The sequence below is a fragment of the Poecile atricapillus genome, chromosome Z, assembly GCF_030490865.1.
Source record: "Poecile atricapillus isolate bPoeAtr1 chromosome Z, bPoeAtr1.hap1, whole genome shotgun sequence".
Taxonomy (NCBI): domain Eukaryota; kingdom Metazoa; phylum Chordata; class Aves; order Passeriformes; family Paridae; genus Poecile; species Poecile atricapillus.
Window position 1 is genome coordinate 28,819,315 of NC_081289.1, and position 14,541 is coordinate 28,833,855.

Below are 14,541 nucleotides of genomic sequence, written 5' to 3' on the forward strand. Positions count from 1 at the left end.
GGCCACCAGCCAGCTGGTTAGATCACACTGTGTGCCTCTAATGAAATGCATTGATTTGCGACTCTTACAATAACATTTTTAGGAAATCACTTCACTGGGTATTTATTTGTGTGTTGGAGCAACCTGGTCATGTTGGAAAACTAAAGCAGACACTGCTTACAGAGCAAGAGCAAAATTTTAAGAATGAGGTTAATTAATCATTGGAATAACTTTTCTAAGAATGTGATGGGCTCTCAGTCATATTCTGCTGCACAGTCAATATGAGTTAGTTGTATAAAATATGTGCTATATCTCTGGTAGGAGTGCTGTGTGTCACTAGAAATGATTATCTAAAGTTCTTTGGGTTCTGTTGCATCTGAGAGGAGACTATGTTGTTGCAATGGTCCTTCCTGCTGATGAAAAATGCCACGAGCCTGTGGTAGTCATTGAGTCTGTGTGTTTGTGATTCTGAGTAGTAACAGACTGAGATCTCGTCAGTGGTAGATTTAAAAGTAGCAACAATTTTCATAGAGAGGACTACCAAATTACAAAGGCTCATTCTGCAGAAGTGGATGCCCTGCCAAACTAGCGGTTGATATAACTTACTGTGATGATTTAGCGAGCTCAGAAAGAATTAAACCATCAGTAAAATGACAGACTTGGTACATTTCAAAGCATCTGGTCAGATCTCATGGAATTTCTTGGCTACTACATGTTCAGTCAGACAAAGACATGGGGGCGAATCCATGATCACCTTGTAGTATTTCACTGGACACCTCAGAAAAGCAGATGGGAGTAGTGAGCGGTGGATAAGGTAAGCGTTTATCTACTTGGAGTTTTGTACAGACCCTTTTCTGGACTGGCACCTCTTTAATATCCTTATAGATCTATGCATAAATTTGTGGTTTTCTTATCTGTCTGCAGTTTATGGTTAGCTAAATTAGATAAATGCTATTTTTTTTTTTTCTGTGTGCTCAGGTGAATACATCCAGAGTTTAAATACTCTAAAAAGCAACCCCCTAGCCTTATATATAATATATAGTCTTATATTTCCTATCCAGAAATTGAGACACCTAGAATCTTTAGTGAGTCCTCAAAGTCTTTGTTGCTGCATCTGATTTTTTTCCTTTTCATGTCTGCTTTCTGCATGGTTTTTGAGTGGCTGACAACCATAAAGATTAGAAAAATAATCCAGCCAACTAAGACTTGTTTCAAGAAAAAAAAAAGCAGTAGAAAGAAAAAGAAGTAGTTAGGTCCAAACTGACTGACTTGTGTGTCCATCTTTAAGATGCATTTACTTAATCCAGTTAAATCTTTATTTCTGCCACGGTCTCAGTGTCTAGCAATGTAAGCTGATCATCTTTGAAAACAGAATTCACCTTTAAATGTGCTTAGACTAGAAAAAACGCCTGGTGAGGTCATTTTCAGAGCAAGAGTTAATGCATCATGCAAACAGCTAAATAAAGGTTACAATCTGAGTGGAATTATTCAGAGCTCAGGGAGAAATCTGGCATTTGCAGTCTGTCACTGGGTTTGAGAAGTCTGGCTCTCTCCATGTCACTGTCACTCAGGAGACATCCTGCTTTCTGCGTGGCAGTAAGGGAGGGGACTGCGGCTCGGAATGGTGTTCCTGTAAAAACAGCAAAAACAGGAGCGGTGGGAAGTGTCATGTGCGAGGAATGTGTGGAATGAGGGGTGAGTATGAGCCTGTCTTTGTCCAGTTTTCACAGAGTGACTCTATGGGTGTAAATAGCCAGCCTTCCTTCTCTCCTTCATCTTCAGGTCAGCTGAAGAGCCAATGTCAGGACAGCAAATGGTCCCTGATATTCCCGGAAGATCGCTGCATGGGGGGCTACGGGGAGTCGTATGCCTCTTGAGACCTACCAGTTAGTTATTGCAATTTTTGGGCCCTATCTGGCAAGGTCTCCTTGACTTTCTTTTCCACCAACATCCCTGGGACATGAGTTTGTCACTTTGGGGCAGGATACACCCAAGCTGGGGTGTAGATGGTGATAGAGCCAGGATGAAAATATATCACTTGTCAACGCCCAGTTTTTTTTAGAGCTGGCGATCTCCACAGTGGTGCTGTGCAAAGATTTTGGGGGGGTTTTGCATTTTGTTTCCTTGTTTTGTTTCTATAAGTCAAGCATTTGGCTGATTGCACAGGAAATCAACTGCTATGGGCATTCACTTCAATGGGCGAATTTTAAACGAGCCACCGGGGACTGGCTGCTGCTGAGTTCAAAGAGAAAGAGACATCCAAAAACTCTAGCCAAGCCAAATTATGGTGGGAAATATCAGATACAAATACAAAGAGGAGAAAACTGGAGGCACAGCAGGGTGAAAGACAGATACAGCTTGATTTTTGTGTCTATATTAGGTCACATTGAGGTGAGGTTAATATAGAAAATTTAAAAAAAAACAGCCAACCAACTAAAATCCAAATCAAAACCATATAAAATCTCCATAATTTTGTGAAGGGGAGTTTGTTGAACATTAGGAAACATATTCTGTTGTTGGTGTTCTATGAGTTGTGTGCAATAATCTTGGGAAATTTAATGTGATACTTGACAAAATATTGTGAAAAGTGTTAGGAAGAATAGTGGTATGCAGGGCAGAAGGTGAGCAAAAGCTAAGCTCCTGCAATCATTCCTCTTTTTTTTCCTTTTCACAGTGATTTCAAGAGTTCCCAGGCTCAGATAACTCCAAGACACAGACCCAAACCCCACTTCAGAGTCAAGGTAAAGAGTTTGTGCTCATAAAAATGTAAAAAAACATAGGAGGGGAGGAGGAATTTCAAGGGACAGAATAGAAGTCTAAACTTCAGTGTTGCTTCCCCCCAGCATACATGTGAACAGCAGACACCCGAAAAGAAGACTAGAGAAAGATTGCCATCTTCTGGAAGGATAAATATCTGCCATTATTCAGAATATTAAATATGCTATAAGCATATATTTTTTTAACCATAGCATATTTCTGATAAATTTATTTCCCAACATGAATTCTTATCTATATAAAACTAATTCAGTTTAACTTCATCGATATATATGCCATGAACCCAGCTTTAGAAACTGATAGAGAATCTTGGGTTTTAATGATATTCTAACTGAGCTTAAAATGAGGAAGGTGTTAAGGATTATCAGTAGAGAAGGACTTTATCTATTCCTGAGATTGTAAACCAGGCTTTTTGCTTTTTTCTTTTTTCTTTTTTCTTTTTTTTTTTTAACTGAGCATTTAGAACTTAAATTTAAGGTGTCTGGATGTGGACAGACTGAAGAAAGAAAAAACAAATCACTCTTCTTTTAAAAGGCATCAGCTGTTGTTCTACCTACTTCAGTAAATTAAGTACATCTGTTCCAAACAGAACCTTTTTGTTAATCAAAAACCTGCAGGCAGTCCATGGGGCACAGGGACATTTAGCATTGCTTTCAGTTAGTCCGTCTTAGAAATGCTTATCTATATTAGAGGAGTTTATACAGCAACTGGGATTAAAATAACCACTGAGCTGCTGCCCATTCTGCTCAGGGCAGGAAGGGTCAGGAGCCTGGGATAGCACAGCCCATGTACTGGACCATGAACTTCTCCGTCTGTTGCCCGTGCTGTGTGAGGCTGTCACAGGCTGTGCTGTCACTGAGAGCTGTTCCTGCACTGCACTCTGGGCTCTGGTGTTGGACATGGGGGATGAGGATGGATGGACCACTGGCTTCCTGTGTCTTGGCAGAGCAGCATGCAGGGAATCTGCCTCCTTCACTCCCAGTGATGGTACGAGCTTCTCCCTCTTGGCACAGGGCAAAGTGCTTGTGGAGAAGACAGGATGTGTCTTCCTTTGGGACGTTCCCCTCCCTTGCAGTTTGATTCAGTGGAGCTCTGCTCCATGGCATCTAGTACGTTCTCATGAGAGGTGAAGTTGTTCTTACTTCTCATGGGTTTGGTGGCAAACAAGTATTTTGAGAACCTTTAAACTTTCAGGACAAGAGCTCAGACTTTGTGTGAATGTGAATCTGTCTCTTCTTACTAGGTTCCCAAATTCATCTAAGGTGAACCACCTGGGATTTGCAGTGACCTTCACATTTTGGTAAAAGCTGCCACTACAAGTGGCACTGACAATCTATCTCATTCTCCTATGCTTTGACTATTGGCTTGACTTGTTGCTGTTTCAAATAGCTCCTTTGTGGTAATGATGCCATGGTGTCAGTCTGCCACTCAGCAGCTCTTCTGCTAAGGGGCTTCTTTTGGCATCAAAATTTCCAGCGCCCGTGGGGAGAGCTGCATTGATACCTCTTCAGGGACTGAAATCTCCAGTCCTCAGAGCAGATGCAGTTGAAGAAACTTTCTTCTTTCAATTTTTTTTTTTTTTTTTTTATTTTTTTTATTCTGCCCTTTCTGCAACTATATCAGGTGTGGCCAGGAAGGTACCCTAGGGCTGGGATGCTTTTGGTCTTTGCCATTCTGCAGAGACAGTGCACAGTGCAAGGGGTGACCTGATGCCAAGGGGGCTGGCAGCGTCCAAGCGAAGGTCACTCCTCCCCTGTAGCATTGGCCAAAGCTGCCATCTTCCTCCATGCAAGCTCCCAAAGAGCTACCACAAGGGGATGGCTGGAATCTTTTAGTGTTTTAAAGAAACTTTCTACTCAGTTAATAGAGGTCACTCTTCTGCACTTAATCCCAACCCACAGCACCAATCACTTCCCATATAATCTCCCAGAACAGCTGTGCTGTGATTGCATTGTGGATTACAAAATGACCATTTTCCACAAAACAGCTGCTGATCAGAAGGATAGCATTTAATAATCACTGGCGAGGCGAAGGAGGAGGGGACCAGACAAAGAAGGAAGGGATTTTGCAGCAATTTGGTTTCTTGGAGGATATAGAGATGAACAAAACAGCAGACAAAGTGTGAGTCCCACTTCTGTGCTCTTCATCCAAATTACCAGGACTTCAAAGACTTGCTGCTAAGGTAAATTCAACTATCATTCCTTTTGGGGCTATCTAGATATTATGGTTGGCTATTATCAGTAAGTGCTTGGCTTTTGTGGAGGGAAGCTTTTCTAACAATGTTTTCAGGAAGTAGTTCAGATTTGCTTCTCATTCCATATGTCTTTTGCATCCTTGATCCACTTCCTGCTCTGACTCATTTGTTTCTTGCATTTTTTATGTCTTTTCCTTAACACTCTTCCTGAAATTATACGGCCTTTCAACTACTGTCATAAATCAACTGGAGAGAATCTTTTTCCCACTATTGAAGATTTAAATTAGAAAGATGATTTTTGTAAATATTGTGAGTGGAATTTTTTGTTAAATTAAAGCATTAGCAGCCCAAAACCTGATGACAGAAAATCTTATAATTAAGCATTGATGAAAAACTCAAAAATTTTGTGTGCTGAAGTTTTCAATTTTCAGGTGAAAAATTATGTATTTGAGAAAGGAATTTTTTCTGTAATTTCCTTTTCAGTCATAAGCCAAATTTTCCACCAAAAAAACTTTCAGTGAGAAGTATGCCACTAATCTTAGCCAGAAACTCTTCCTAGCAGGTGTCTACTCTGTGAAAATGGTGATATTCAACATACCTTCAAATCATGAAAGTCATTAGTTATGGCATCACTGAGACATTACCATCTACATGGTTTAGAAAGAAATGTCCTGGTGAAGAGACAAAAGAAGCCAGAGTATGAAACAATACAGGAAAATTTCAGGAACTGAGTATTTTCTTTCTTTCAATGAGGGTTTTCAGGGTCAGGCACTGCTTTCTCAGTGTGATGAGATGCTAATAAGGTCCTGCTTTTCAAGAGGAGCTTCAGCACCCTCTTTGTTGACCATGTTTCCAAACTTGCTGGTTAGCAGCAAAAATTATTCTAACTGCACCACTTTTATCTGTGGTGCAGTCACAAACAATGCAGAGCTGGGTCTTGTATTGTTTATTTATAGTGATGTCCACAGAATGCTGGGTCTTTCTCACGCCTTCAGTGCTGGGTGAGTCAGCCGGAGTTAAGTGAAGACGACCAGCAGTAGGCAGCGTCTGTGCAAATGGAATCTATTCAGGGGTAAATAGATTTTCAGAGTCATAAATAGGAAAGGGTGGGAGTATCTGGATGATGTTGTGCCAAACCTAAGGGAGTGCCACGTGGGAAGAGACATGCATTGATTACATGAAAGTTGATGTGTGGGTAGATGACATCTAATCAATCTGTGGAGTGATATTTTGGGGTTCACAGGAGTCAGTGCAGGGTTTTGCAGGAACCTTAAAGTCTTTGTCTTCCCTCTGAGTGAGAAAGTCTCTGGTTCACAAACTGCTTTCTCAATTACTTGTAATGATGAGATGAAATCAGTAAGAATGTGGCAACATTCACTCCTATAAGAAACAAAACCTTTGGCACTTTGTGTGAAAGCAGAGACACTGCCATCCCACCACCCTACCAAGTTTCTGATGTGCATGCAGATGAGAGCTCAGGTGGAAGGAAGGTGCTGCTCTATGGCTTGTACTTAAGATGCCAGGTCTGGACAGCTGGGTGTCCTCTCTGAGCCGGTCACTGCTTTGATGTGTGACCTTCAGCAATATAGGAACATTTTCCTGCCTTTCCCCACTGAGAAATCACTATACTCTCTACCTCCCTATGTACAGTAATGAGCTGCTTGAAAAAATGTTTTGGGACACTTGGCAGCAAGATTTCTCATTTAGTTGGAGAGAGCATTCATTGTATTTCATGTAAAGGCAACACATGGTATTCAGAGAAGTTGGTTAACAGTTTCTCCCTTTCATCTCTGAGATGGATGAATGTGATGTTCCTTTCATTTTGCTCATGTGCTCATGTGCTCAGACACTTCAATGCACTCAGCCCTGCTATGTCACCCTCTCTTCCCCAGTACAGATATTCAGCATACTTTGAAATGGTTGAAGCTGACCTATTGGTCCACTGCCCTGGCTTTCAAGAAATGGTTCTTCCATGCTGGGTGAGCTGTTGGGATGTTGTGAGGAGGGCAGAGTGCTCATAACCCCTCCCCACAGATGCATGCTGGGAAAAGGTGGGATTCATAAGGCTGTGTGGGACAACTGGAGGGTGTGACGGTGTCTCGTGTCTGTGTGTTGTAGATGGAGCTGCTGAAGGGACTGCCATTGCGCCGTACTTTCCTGGCTGTCATCCTGAACCTGCTGGCCCTCACCCTCTCCACCACTGCCTTGCTGGGCAGCTACTGGTGCACTGGGACCCAGAAAGTACCCAAGCCTTTGTGTGGGAAGAACAAAGCCTCCCAGTGCGTGGGTGTCCCCATGCCATCTGATGAAGATACAAGCAATGTTTCATCTGAGGACACAGTGCATTACAGCTGGGAGACTGGAGATGACCGCTTTGCCTTCAGATACTTCCACACAGGGATGTGGCTTTCCTGTGAAGAGAGCATGGAAGGACCAGGTAGTGTGTTTCCCAGACAGCCACAACTTATTGCCTTGTATTTACTCCACAGAAGTTTGAAACTGAAAGGTGGGAGGCTGAGAACACCTAGGAGAAAAGTCTTCTTCCTTTTCCTAGATGGTATCAGCCGTATGCACTGGTGTGGTCAGTATATTTCTGTCCTTCACTGGAATGTTCACAGAGCAGGGAATTGGATGGAGAATGGTTGACCCTAGTGTGCCCTTTGGTCTGAAATAGGGGCTGTGAAGTGCAAGTGATGGTGGTGGTGGCTGTGACTTTATGATGGCACTATTCATCCTGATGGGAACTTCCATGAGCCCCCCTTTCCCTTTCCCTTTCCCGTTCTCTTTCCCCGTATCTCCATTCCTATACACAGCTTACTTCATGTTCCTCAGGGTAAATTTGTGCATGTCCTCTCAGAAATTTAAGTACAGTGATTTTATGCAGATGTTAATTTTTAGCTATCACTATGAGGACAAACAATAGTCGGTTTTCTTAAATCAGCAAACAGAGTAGTTTTGTGTTATTAAACAGAGATTGGGCTTTTCTTAAAAAAATAATAAAATAAAACAGAGAAAGAGATTTACTACCTTACAGATTAAGAGAAAACCTTACAGAGAGAACCTGAGGGATCTGAACCCAAAGGAACTAAAGCTAGGAGGCAAATTCACCTGAGGATTAGAGCTGAAATATGTATTTGTTCTTAGTTTTTGTGATATTGTGACAGGTTTCATTTGTGATTTTTGACCATGCGGGACTGGCACTGTAAATCCTGAAGTGCCAGGGACTGATTGTGCAACCTGTATTAGAATCATTTAGTGCTTCCCTTCACCCTTGATTTGTTGCTGCCCAGACCTGCTCAAGTCCTTCTGCTGGAACCTGTGCCAGGCCAGCACAGGTGGGTGCTCTGCAGTGCTCAGATGCCCTTTACTGCCTGGCACACCCATCAAGGATCAGGACTAATCCAGAAGGTGGCCAACACAGAGATTTGTATCTAAATGTAGAGTGATGAAAGTCACTTGCATCAGGGCCATTCCCCTAAGCCCACCACCCTCTCTTCAGCTCTGCCCAAGTGCAAACATCTCACCTTCTTTAACCAAGCCATCCTTCCACTATAGTATTTTTCATCTCTGTTGCTGTCAGAGTTTGAAAATAAATAACTGGTGAAGAAAAGCAGACAGAAGGAGGGGTTGAAGCAGAAGGGAATGCTTGAAACTCTCATGTCCTAACAAGTGGGCTGCTTTTTGTTACGAGCATTTCCAGATGGGCTGTGGAAGGAGATGTGTTTATTTAGGACTGGTTTGGGTTGGGTTGTGTTTCCATGATGCTTGTGGGAATGAAACTACATCCCTCGACTGATTTCTCTAAACGACTTTTCTGTCCACTGGGCAGTCCTGGAATAACCCCAGTGCCTGAAGGAACACAGAAAGTATGTAACATCTGGATTGCAGCAGAACATGGGGCAGAAGCACAGTCAGTCTGGGTCTCCTGCTTCCTGTAAATCAAGCACAACACACCCACTACTGTGCATCTTTGAAGCAACTGCATAGACAATAAAAACAACAAAAAAGGGACTACTCTGAACAAAAGGAGTTTGAATTGAGCTGGAGAAAGGATTTCATTATTCAGGCTAATCTCAGGATCGGTTTAGATGAGCCATTACTGAATATCCTCATTAATGCTCTAGGTGAAGTAGCAAATTGCAAGTTAATGAGAACCGCAGATGGCACTAAACTGGGTATCATCCTGAGAGCTGTGGATGACAGAAGTAACACAGGAGATTTGAAAAGATTAGAACTGGGGATAGAAATTAAGAAAATGAGATTCTTACATGAAGCGGAAATGTCTGGGAGAAAATACTGTGCCAAGTGGACGAGAGGACCTGCAAATGCACTAATGCAGTATGCAGGGACAGAAATGTACAGATAATAATGATGGACCCTAAGCTGAGACAGTAGTTTGTGCCTGGCCAATATAAAAAGCCAAAGCAAATATTAATACAATTTGTTAAAATAACATGCCTGAAATGTGAGGACCAAGGACCATATTTCTGTATGAGTCTCTGCCACATAAGGGGGACTTGAATCTCTCTCACAAAGTATTTCACTTGTGAAGTTCTTTTTTTTTGCTTTCTTCTTTGAGAAGCAGTGCTAGAAATGCTCTTCTGAGATTAGGGTGTGTGGGAATTCAGCAGAAGTGGTGGATCTGCAATCTGTTACAAGCTACACCCTTAATAGATCTGATCATCAGTAATGTTCTGAATGAGTAGCAACAGATTTTTATATTCAGCAGAGGCTAGTAAGATTTATGAATTGCTGAAGCTTTTTTTCTGAAAAGGCCATTTCTAGTTTTGCAGGCAAATATTGCCTTCTTGTCCTTTACCTCAGTGAAAGTCTGGAAAGATAGTCAGAAAAAGACCAGAGGTGAGAAGGTCTGATGGGTAGATTCAGGGATGACTGGATGTATGCACTGAAAGGAGAGTGAGATGAAGATATTTTCTTTTCCCCTATGTTCCCTGCATTGTTTTATAAACTAAAAGCTTTGGTTTTGTGTTTCAGAAGAGAAATGCCGCAGCTTTATTGAGCTTTCGCCACCAGCTGAGAGAGGTAAGAGCAAATCCCTGTATTCCACTGTAGCTGTACAGTGCATCTCTTTGGGGCAGGGGGCATGCCACATTTTGCCTGTGTGGGGACAGCAAGGTGAGTCCCCAAAGAGCCAGGCATGAAATCCTGTCCTTGTGGTGACTAAAGGAACAAAGTTTTCCTCCCAGATGTTCACATAAGCCACTGTTATTTGTGACGTCAGTGCTAGAAATCTTATATTCCCTTCAGTATGAAGTGGGATGTAATAAGTTGTCTGGTCTGGGATTGTCATCTTGCTGTAGTAAAGGGGAAGAGGATGGATGCAGCCTCAGGGCAATCCCTCCCACACAGTTAACACCATGTTAACTCGGTTCTTCAGTTCTGGGGTCTAATATGATGAATCTGGAAGCTGAATCACCTCTTTGTGGGAAGTGAACAGGACATTTGAAAGTTATGCTTTCAAGGTGAAGTCCCTGCCTCATTAAATACAAAACTACATTTGGGTAGGAGAGATCACCCCTCCTGTCATTGTCACGTTTCAAATCACCCTGTGGATAGCTTCAAAATACTTTGATGTAAGTGTATATATGCTATGGAGATTCTACTTAATGAAGGCTTTTCAATTGGTGTGGGCTTGCTGACTATTCCCTGAGCTGGAAGCTGGAGGCAAGTCGTTTCAGAAGATGTTCATATGTGAAGGGAAAGGCCTGGGGTGCGGAGCCTGTGTCAGCATTCAAACCCTGAGAGCAAGGGTGTAATCAATGCTGGGGATTTGCAAGCGCCATTTTCAGCCCTTCCTGCACAAGGTATCATCTTAACATGACCGGTGTGGGTGCCATTGTGTAGCTGGGTTAGCACCGGACAAGGTGGTGTGGCTGCTGATTGTGGGATGGGCTGGCAGAGCTGGGTGTGTGCACAGCAGCTCCACAATACACAGACAACATTACAAGACCAAGTTACACATCATCAGTGGGAAGCCTGGACTCATGAGGGAAATGATGCAGAGGTCTCTGTATATGTGTGGTGCCTGCAACCTCCAGAATACTTTTGACAGTCTGACCTTTAATGAAAGATTCTTCTTGATGGTGCTGCAGCAAGCAAGCCAGCTCCTTTAAACAGGGAATGCAGCTCATCTATTTCTGCTAAAGAGCTAGGTGACTCTATGGCACTAATGATGTTGAGTATTCAAGTCATTGCCACATTAATGAGGGTTTTCTTCACACTCCTTTTCCCCAGCTGAATGTCTCCTCTCAGCCATTAATAGTTGCTAACAGTGGTATTCACAGTGCTGCTTCATTTGTCAGATTAATGTTTCTTCCTCAGTGAATCCTGTGCTTTTCCACAGCCCAGCATTACAGAGTGCCTTTCTTCATTCTCCTTCAATTCGTACTGCACAGCTGTAGAACTCAGCTCAGTTGTGGCCTCTCGTATCACTTAAATCCCACTCAAAATCCCAGCATGAAAGTACCTGCACTCTGTTCAAGAAGGAGGGTGAGTGGTCAGTGTTACTGCCCTGGCTGGATATCACCCCCAAGGAATGTACTTTCATTTTAATTGGGGTTTCAGTGAGAAATACAGGCTTGCAAGAGGCTTCCTAAATTTCAGAGGCCGTGTCCCAGACAGTCATGGATGCACCATATAGCTCTTAAGTAGCCGAGTCCCAGGTTAAAAGTTGTTTGCTTTCATTGTCATGATTAGAGCTCAGGTGTGTTCAACGCAAATCTTTGACCATTAGATTTTATGCTAATAGTCAACAGCTTCCCCTGTCATTTTCCTTTTGCTTTCCTCCTTGCTGTTTATGGATAATGCTGGCTTTTTTACAGAGGGCATTTTGGTTCCTCTCAGCTCTGCCATGCTAGAGGAGCCAAGACATCCTCTATGACAGGCACTCTGTCCTCTACAGCATCCATTGATCCCTTGCTCACAGGCTGGGGAGATTGCTTTTGGGTGTTTACTGTTTTCCTTCATTCCCTTCTATCCAAAGGACAACCTTTCAGGATTGGGTTGAGAGAGGGGAGTACTCTTCCTTGAACATGGTTTCATCCTGTATTCCTGTCAGGAATCCTGTGGCTGTCACTGGGATCAGAGATGCTGTACATCAGCTTGCTGCTCATCAGCTTCATCCTCCTGATGGTGGAAATTCTGCATACTGGCAATCCTGTCTGTGGGATGAAGCTCAATGCCTTTGCTGCTGTCTCCTCAGTGCTGTCAGGTAAGTGTAGTAGTGTAGTCTTGGAATCTCAGCACTGGACAGCCTGCTTTTCCACTCAAGACTGAAGTATGCTGATCTGGCTCCTGCTGTAACTTCTTTGCTTTGTCCTTTGTGTCCAGGTCTCCTTGGGATGGTGGCACACATGATGTACACTCAAGTCTTCCAGGCAACAGTTAATCTGGGACCGGAGGACTGGAGACCGCACACGTGGGACTATGGCTGGGCATTCTAGTATGTGAGCTCAGAAGCCATCTTCATCCCCCCACCATTAGAGCTTCAGCCATGTCACCCGCTTCCTCCTCCTTTCTTGACCTTCTGTGTGTTCCAAAGACTGTGTGTACCATGGTTCTCCTACTACTAATCTGTCTTTGCCTCACCCTGTTTTAATAAATGGTGGCTGAGATATTTAAATGAATAACTACCAAAGGACTGGGAAAACAATGGGGTCACACCTAAACAATTGCCTTCAGCCCTGCTGACTAATTAGGCTTGCCTCTCTGCTGGTTTGCCCTGTTTGGTCTCAACTCTTCCCTGTGTGCAGAGGCCAGTATCACACTTGCAATGATGCTCTCAAACACACCTTGTTTTTCTGCAGTTTTAGTAAGTTGCTTTGCTGGTGCTAGTTTGACATCTGCACTAACCAGTGTGGGGACAAAGGGCCTATTCCTGCAACACCAAGCATAGACATGTGCCTAAAGGTGTTGGCACAGCTCGGCCCCCAACCAGCAGTCACACCATCCTCTCCAGTGCTGACCCAGCCATATAATGGCAGCTGCACTGGAGGCCAAGGTCATCTTAAGATGGTACTAAATGCAGGAAGGAGGGAAAGCAGGTAATAGACCACAGTGTCACTTGTGAGCCAGGAAGAGGAGGTGTGAAAAACAAGTGGGTCAGTGTGCCTTCCTCTAAAGGATAAACCAGCCAAGCACAGCTGACACGACATACCTGACTTGAAAAACACTTGCATGAGCCTTGCAGGTGCCCATGGAACGGGCAGATACAATTTGCAATGCTGTATTGACCACATCGATTCTTAAACACTCCAGTGCTGTGTGCCACCCATGGATATCAAATGCCAGGATGGCAACTTGGTTATGCTCAGGTAGACAAGCCTCATGGGCAGTAAGACACCGAGCAGCCCTGCAATGCAGAACTTGATTCTAAGCTGTGCTCTCCTGCTCTGACCAGTTACAGATGTTCCTGCTGCCTTTTTCCCTGTATCACCCCCTTCCCTGTCATAGGGATGACCAAAATTTATCCCACTGATCTAAGAAGAACCTTGTGGTGGGATAACCCCTAAGAACTGTAATGTTATGAGCCTTAGTCACTCTAGTTCGTGTCTGTGCCCAGTAGGTTCTGCCTGGCAAATCAGGGAGAATTGGGGTGTATCACAGTGTTCCTTAGTCTACATGGCTTTTCACAGCATGTGCTTCTTCTGTGTGTCTCTCGCAGCATGGCCTGGGCCTCCTTCACCTGCTGCATGGCCTCTGCTGTCACCACTCTCAATACCTACACCAAGACGATACTGGAGTTCAAAAGGAACCACATCAAGGGATATGATGGGACCCTCAAGGATCACCCTCAGCACCACCAATGCTTCATACAGCAAATAAGCAGCTACTATGAGCCCAAAGGCAAGGTCTTCCATTCAGTTTCTGAAGGAGTTGACTTCTACACTGATCTGCAGCAGAAAATGCTACAGCGGGAACCAGAGCTGGACCTGGATGAAGTCTTGGGCCAGACAATTGGGGAGGATCGCTGTTAGGGATGAGTGTACAGGGACAGAGCAGTGCGGTTTGGGATGCACAAGAGCTCTGAACCAAGCAATGGCACCACTGTTAGCAGGTTTTGTGGAGCTCTTCTTGTCTCTACAGGGAGTGAAGAGGAGGTGGGAACTGGGTCAGGGCAACTAGAGTAGAAGTTTGGGGATCCTCTGTGGTCGTATACAGTATGATAGGTGCCCTCATCTGACAAGGGTGAAACTGGAGGGACATGCTGGTGCCAGCTGTCTCTAAGCACTTTCAGAGTTGAGTCAGATGGCCTAATCCCAGTATTGCACTTGGGAACACAGTCAGTACCATCCAGATGGCAAATTGCACTGCTGGGTAGTGTCACACTGACCTTCCATCAACGCCTCCAGTTAAGTGCTATGGTGAAGACAATCAGTGTTCATATTGATCAGCTGCCACCCTCTCTGAACACCCTGTTTATTCTTAATTTTCAGACCCAAACTATTCTCCCTGCCCCCAGATTAAAAGTCCTGCTGCAGTAAGAATAGGGGGTAGCTTTCAGACATCTCTCTCTCCTCCTCTTTCCCATCTGTAATGACTCCCACATATTCCCTTCTTGCTTTTTTTTGCCC

The 14,541-nt window shown here is 43.8% G+C and overlaps 1 protein-coding gene across 9 annotated transcripts; it reads left to right on the forward strand.

Annotated features, from left to right (window-relative positions):
* The first annotated feature begins 447 nt into the window (after nt 1-447).
* Nucleotides 448-14,453, forward strand: LOC131572846 (germ cell-specific gene 1 protein-like). 9 transcript variants are annotated; one of them, XM_058826234.1, is made up of 10 exons: nt 448-793; nt 2,654-2,720; nt 3,998-4,054; nt 4,742-4,936; nt 6,841-6,927; nt 7,067-7,385; nt 9,944-9,991; nt 12,027-12,179; nt 12,299-12,410; nt 13,632-14,453. In XM_058826234.1, the coding sequence occupies exons 5-10, from the start codon at nt 6,865-6,867 to the stop codon at nt 13,942-13,944; spliced, it is 1,008 nt and encodes a 335-aa protein (XP_058682217.1). In that variant the 5' UTR covers nt 448-793; nt 2,654-2,720; nt 3,998-4,054; nt 4,742-4,936; nt 6,841-6,864; the 3' UTR covers nt 13,945-14,453. The 9 variants fall into 9 exon arrangements, with proteins under 9 accessions (XP_058682217.1, XP_058682223.1, XP_058682216.1 ...); XM_058826233.1 differs by lacking the exon at nt 448-793 and adding an exon at nt 1,530-1,674; XM_058826235.1 differs by lacking the exon at nt 448-793 and adding an exon at nt 1,530-1,674 and having other exon boundaries at nt 6,846-6,927.
* The last annotated feature ends 88 nt before the right edge of the window (nt 14,454-14,541 follow it).

Coding starts and splice junctions, on each gene's coding strand:
- LOC131572846 (XM_058826234.1), top strand. CDS start 6,865: ATGGTTGAAGCTGACCTATTGGTCCACTGCCCTGGCTTTCAAGAAATG. Junction 6,928..7,066: donor AAATGGTTCTTCCATGCTGG/GTGAGCTGTTGG, acceptor TGTGTGTTGTAG/ATGGAGCTGCTGAAGGGACT. Junction 12,411..13,631: donor GACTATGGCTGGGCATTCTA/GTATGTGAGCTC, acceptor TGTCTCTCGCAG/CATGGCCTGGGCCTCCTTCA.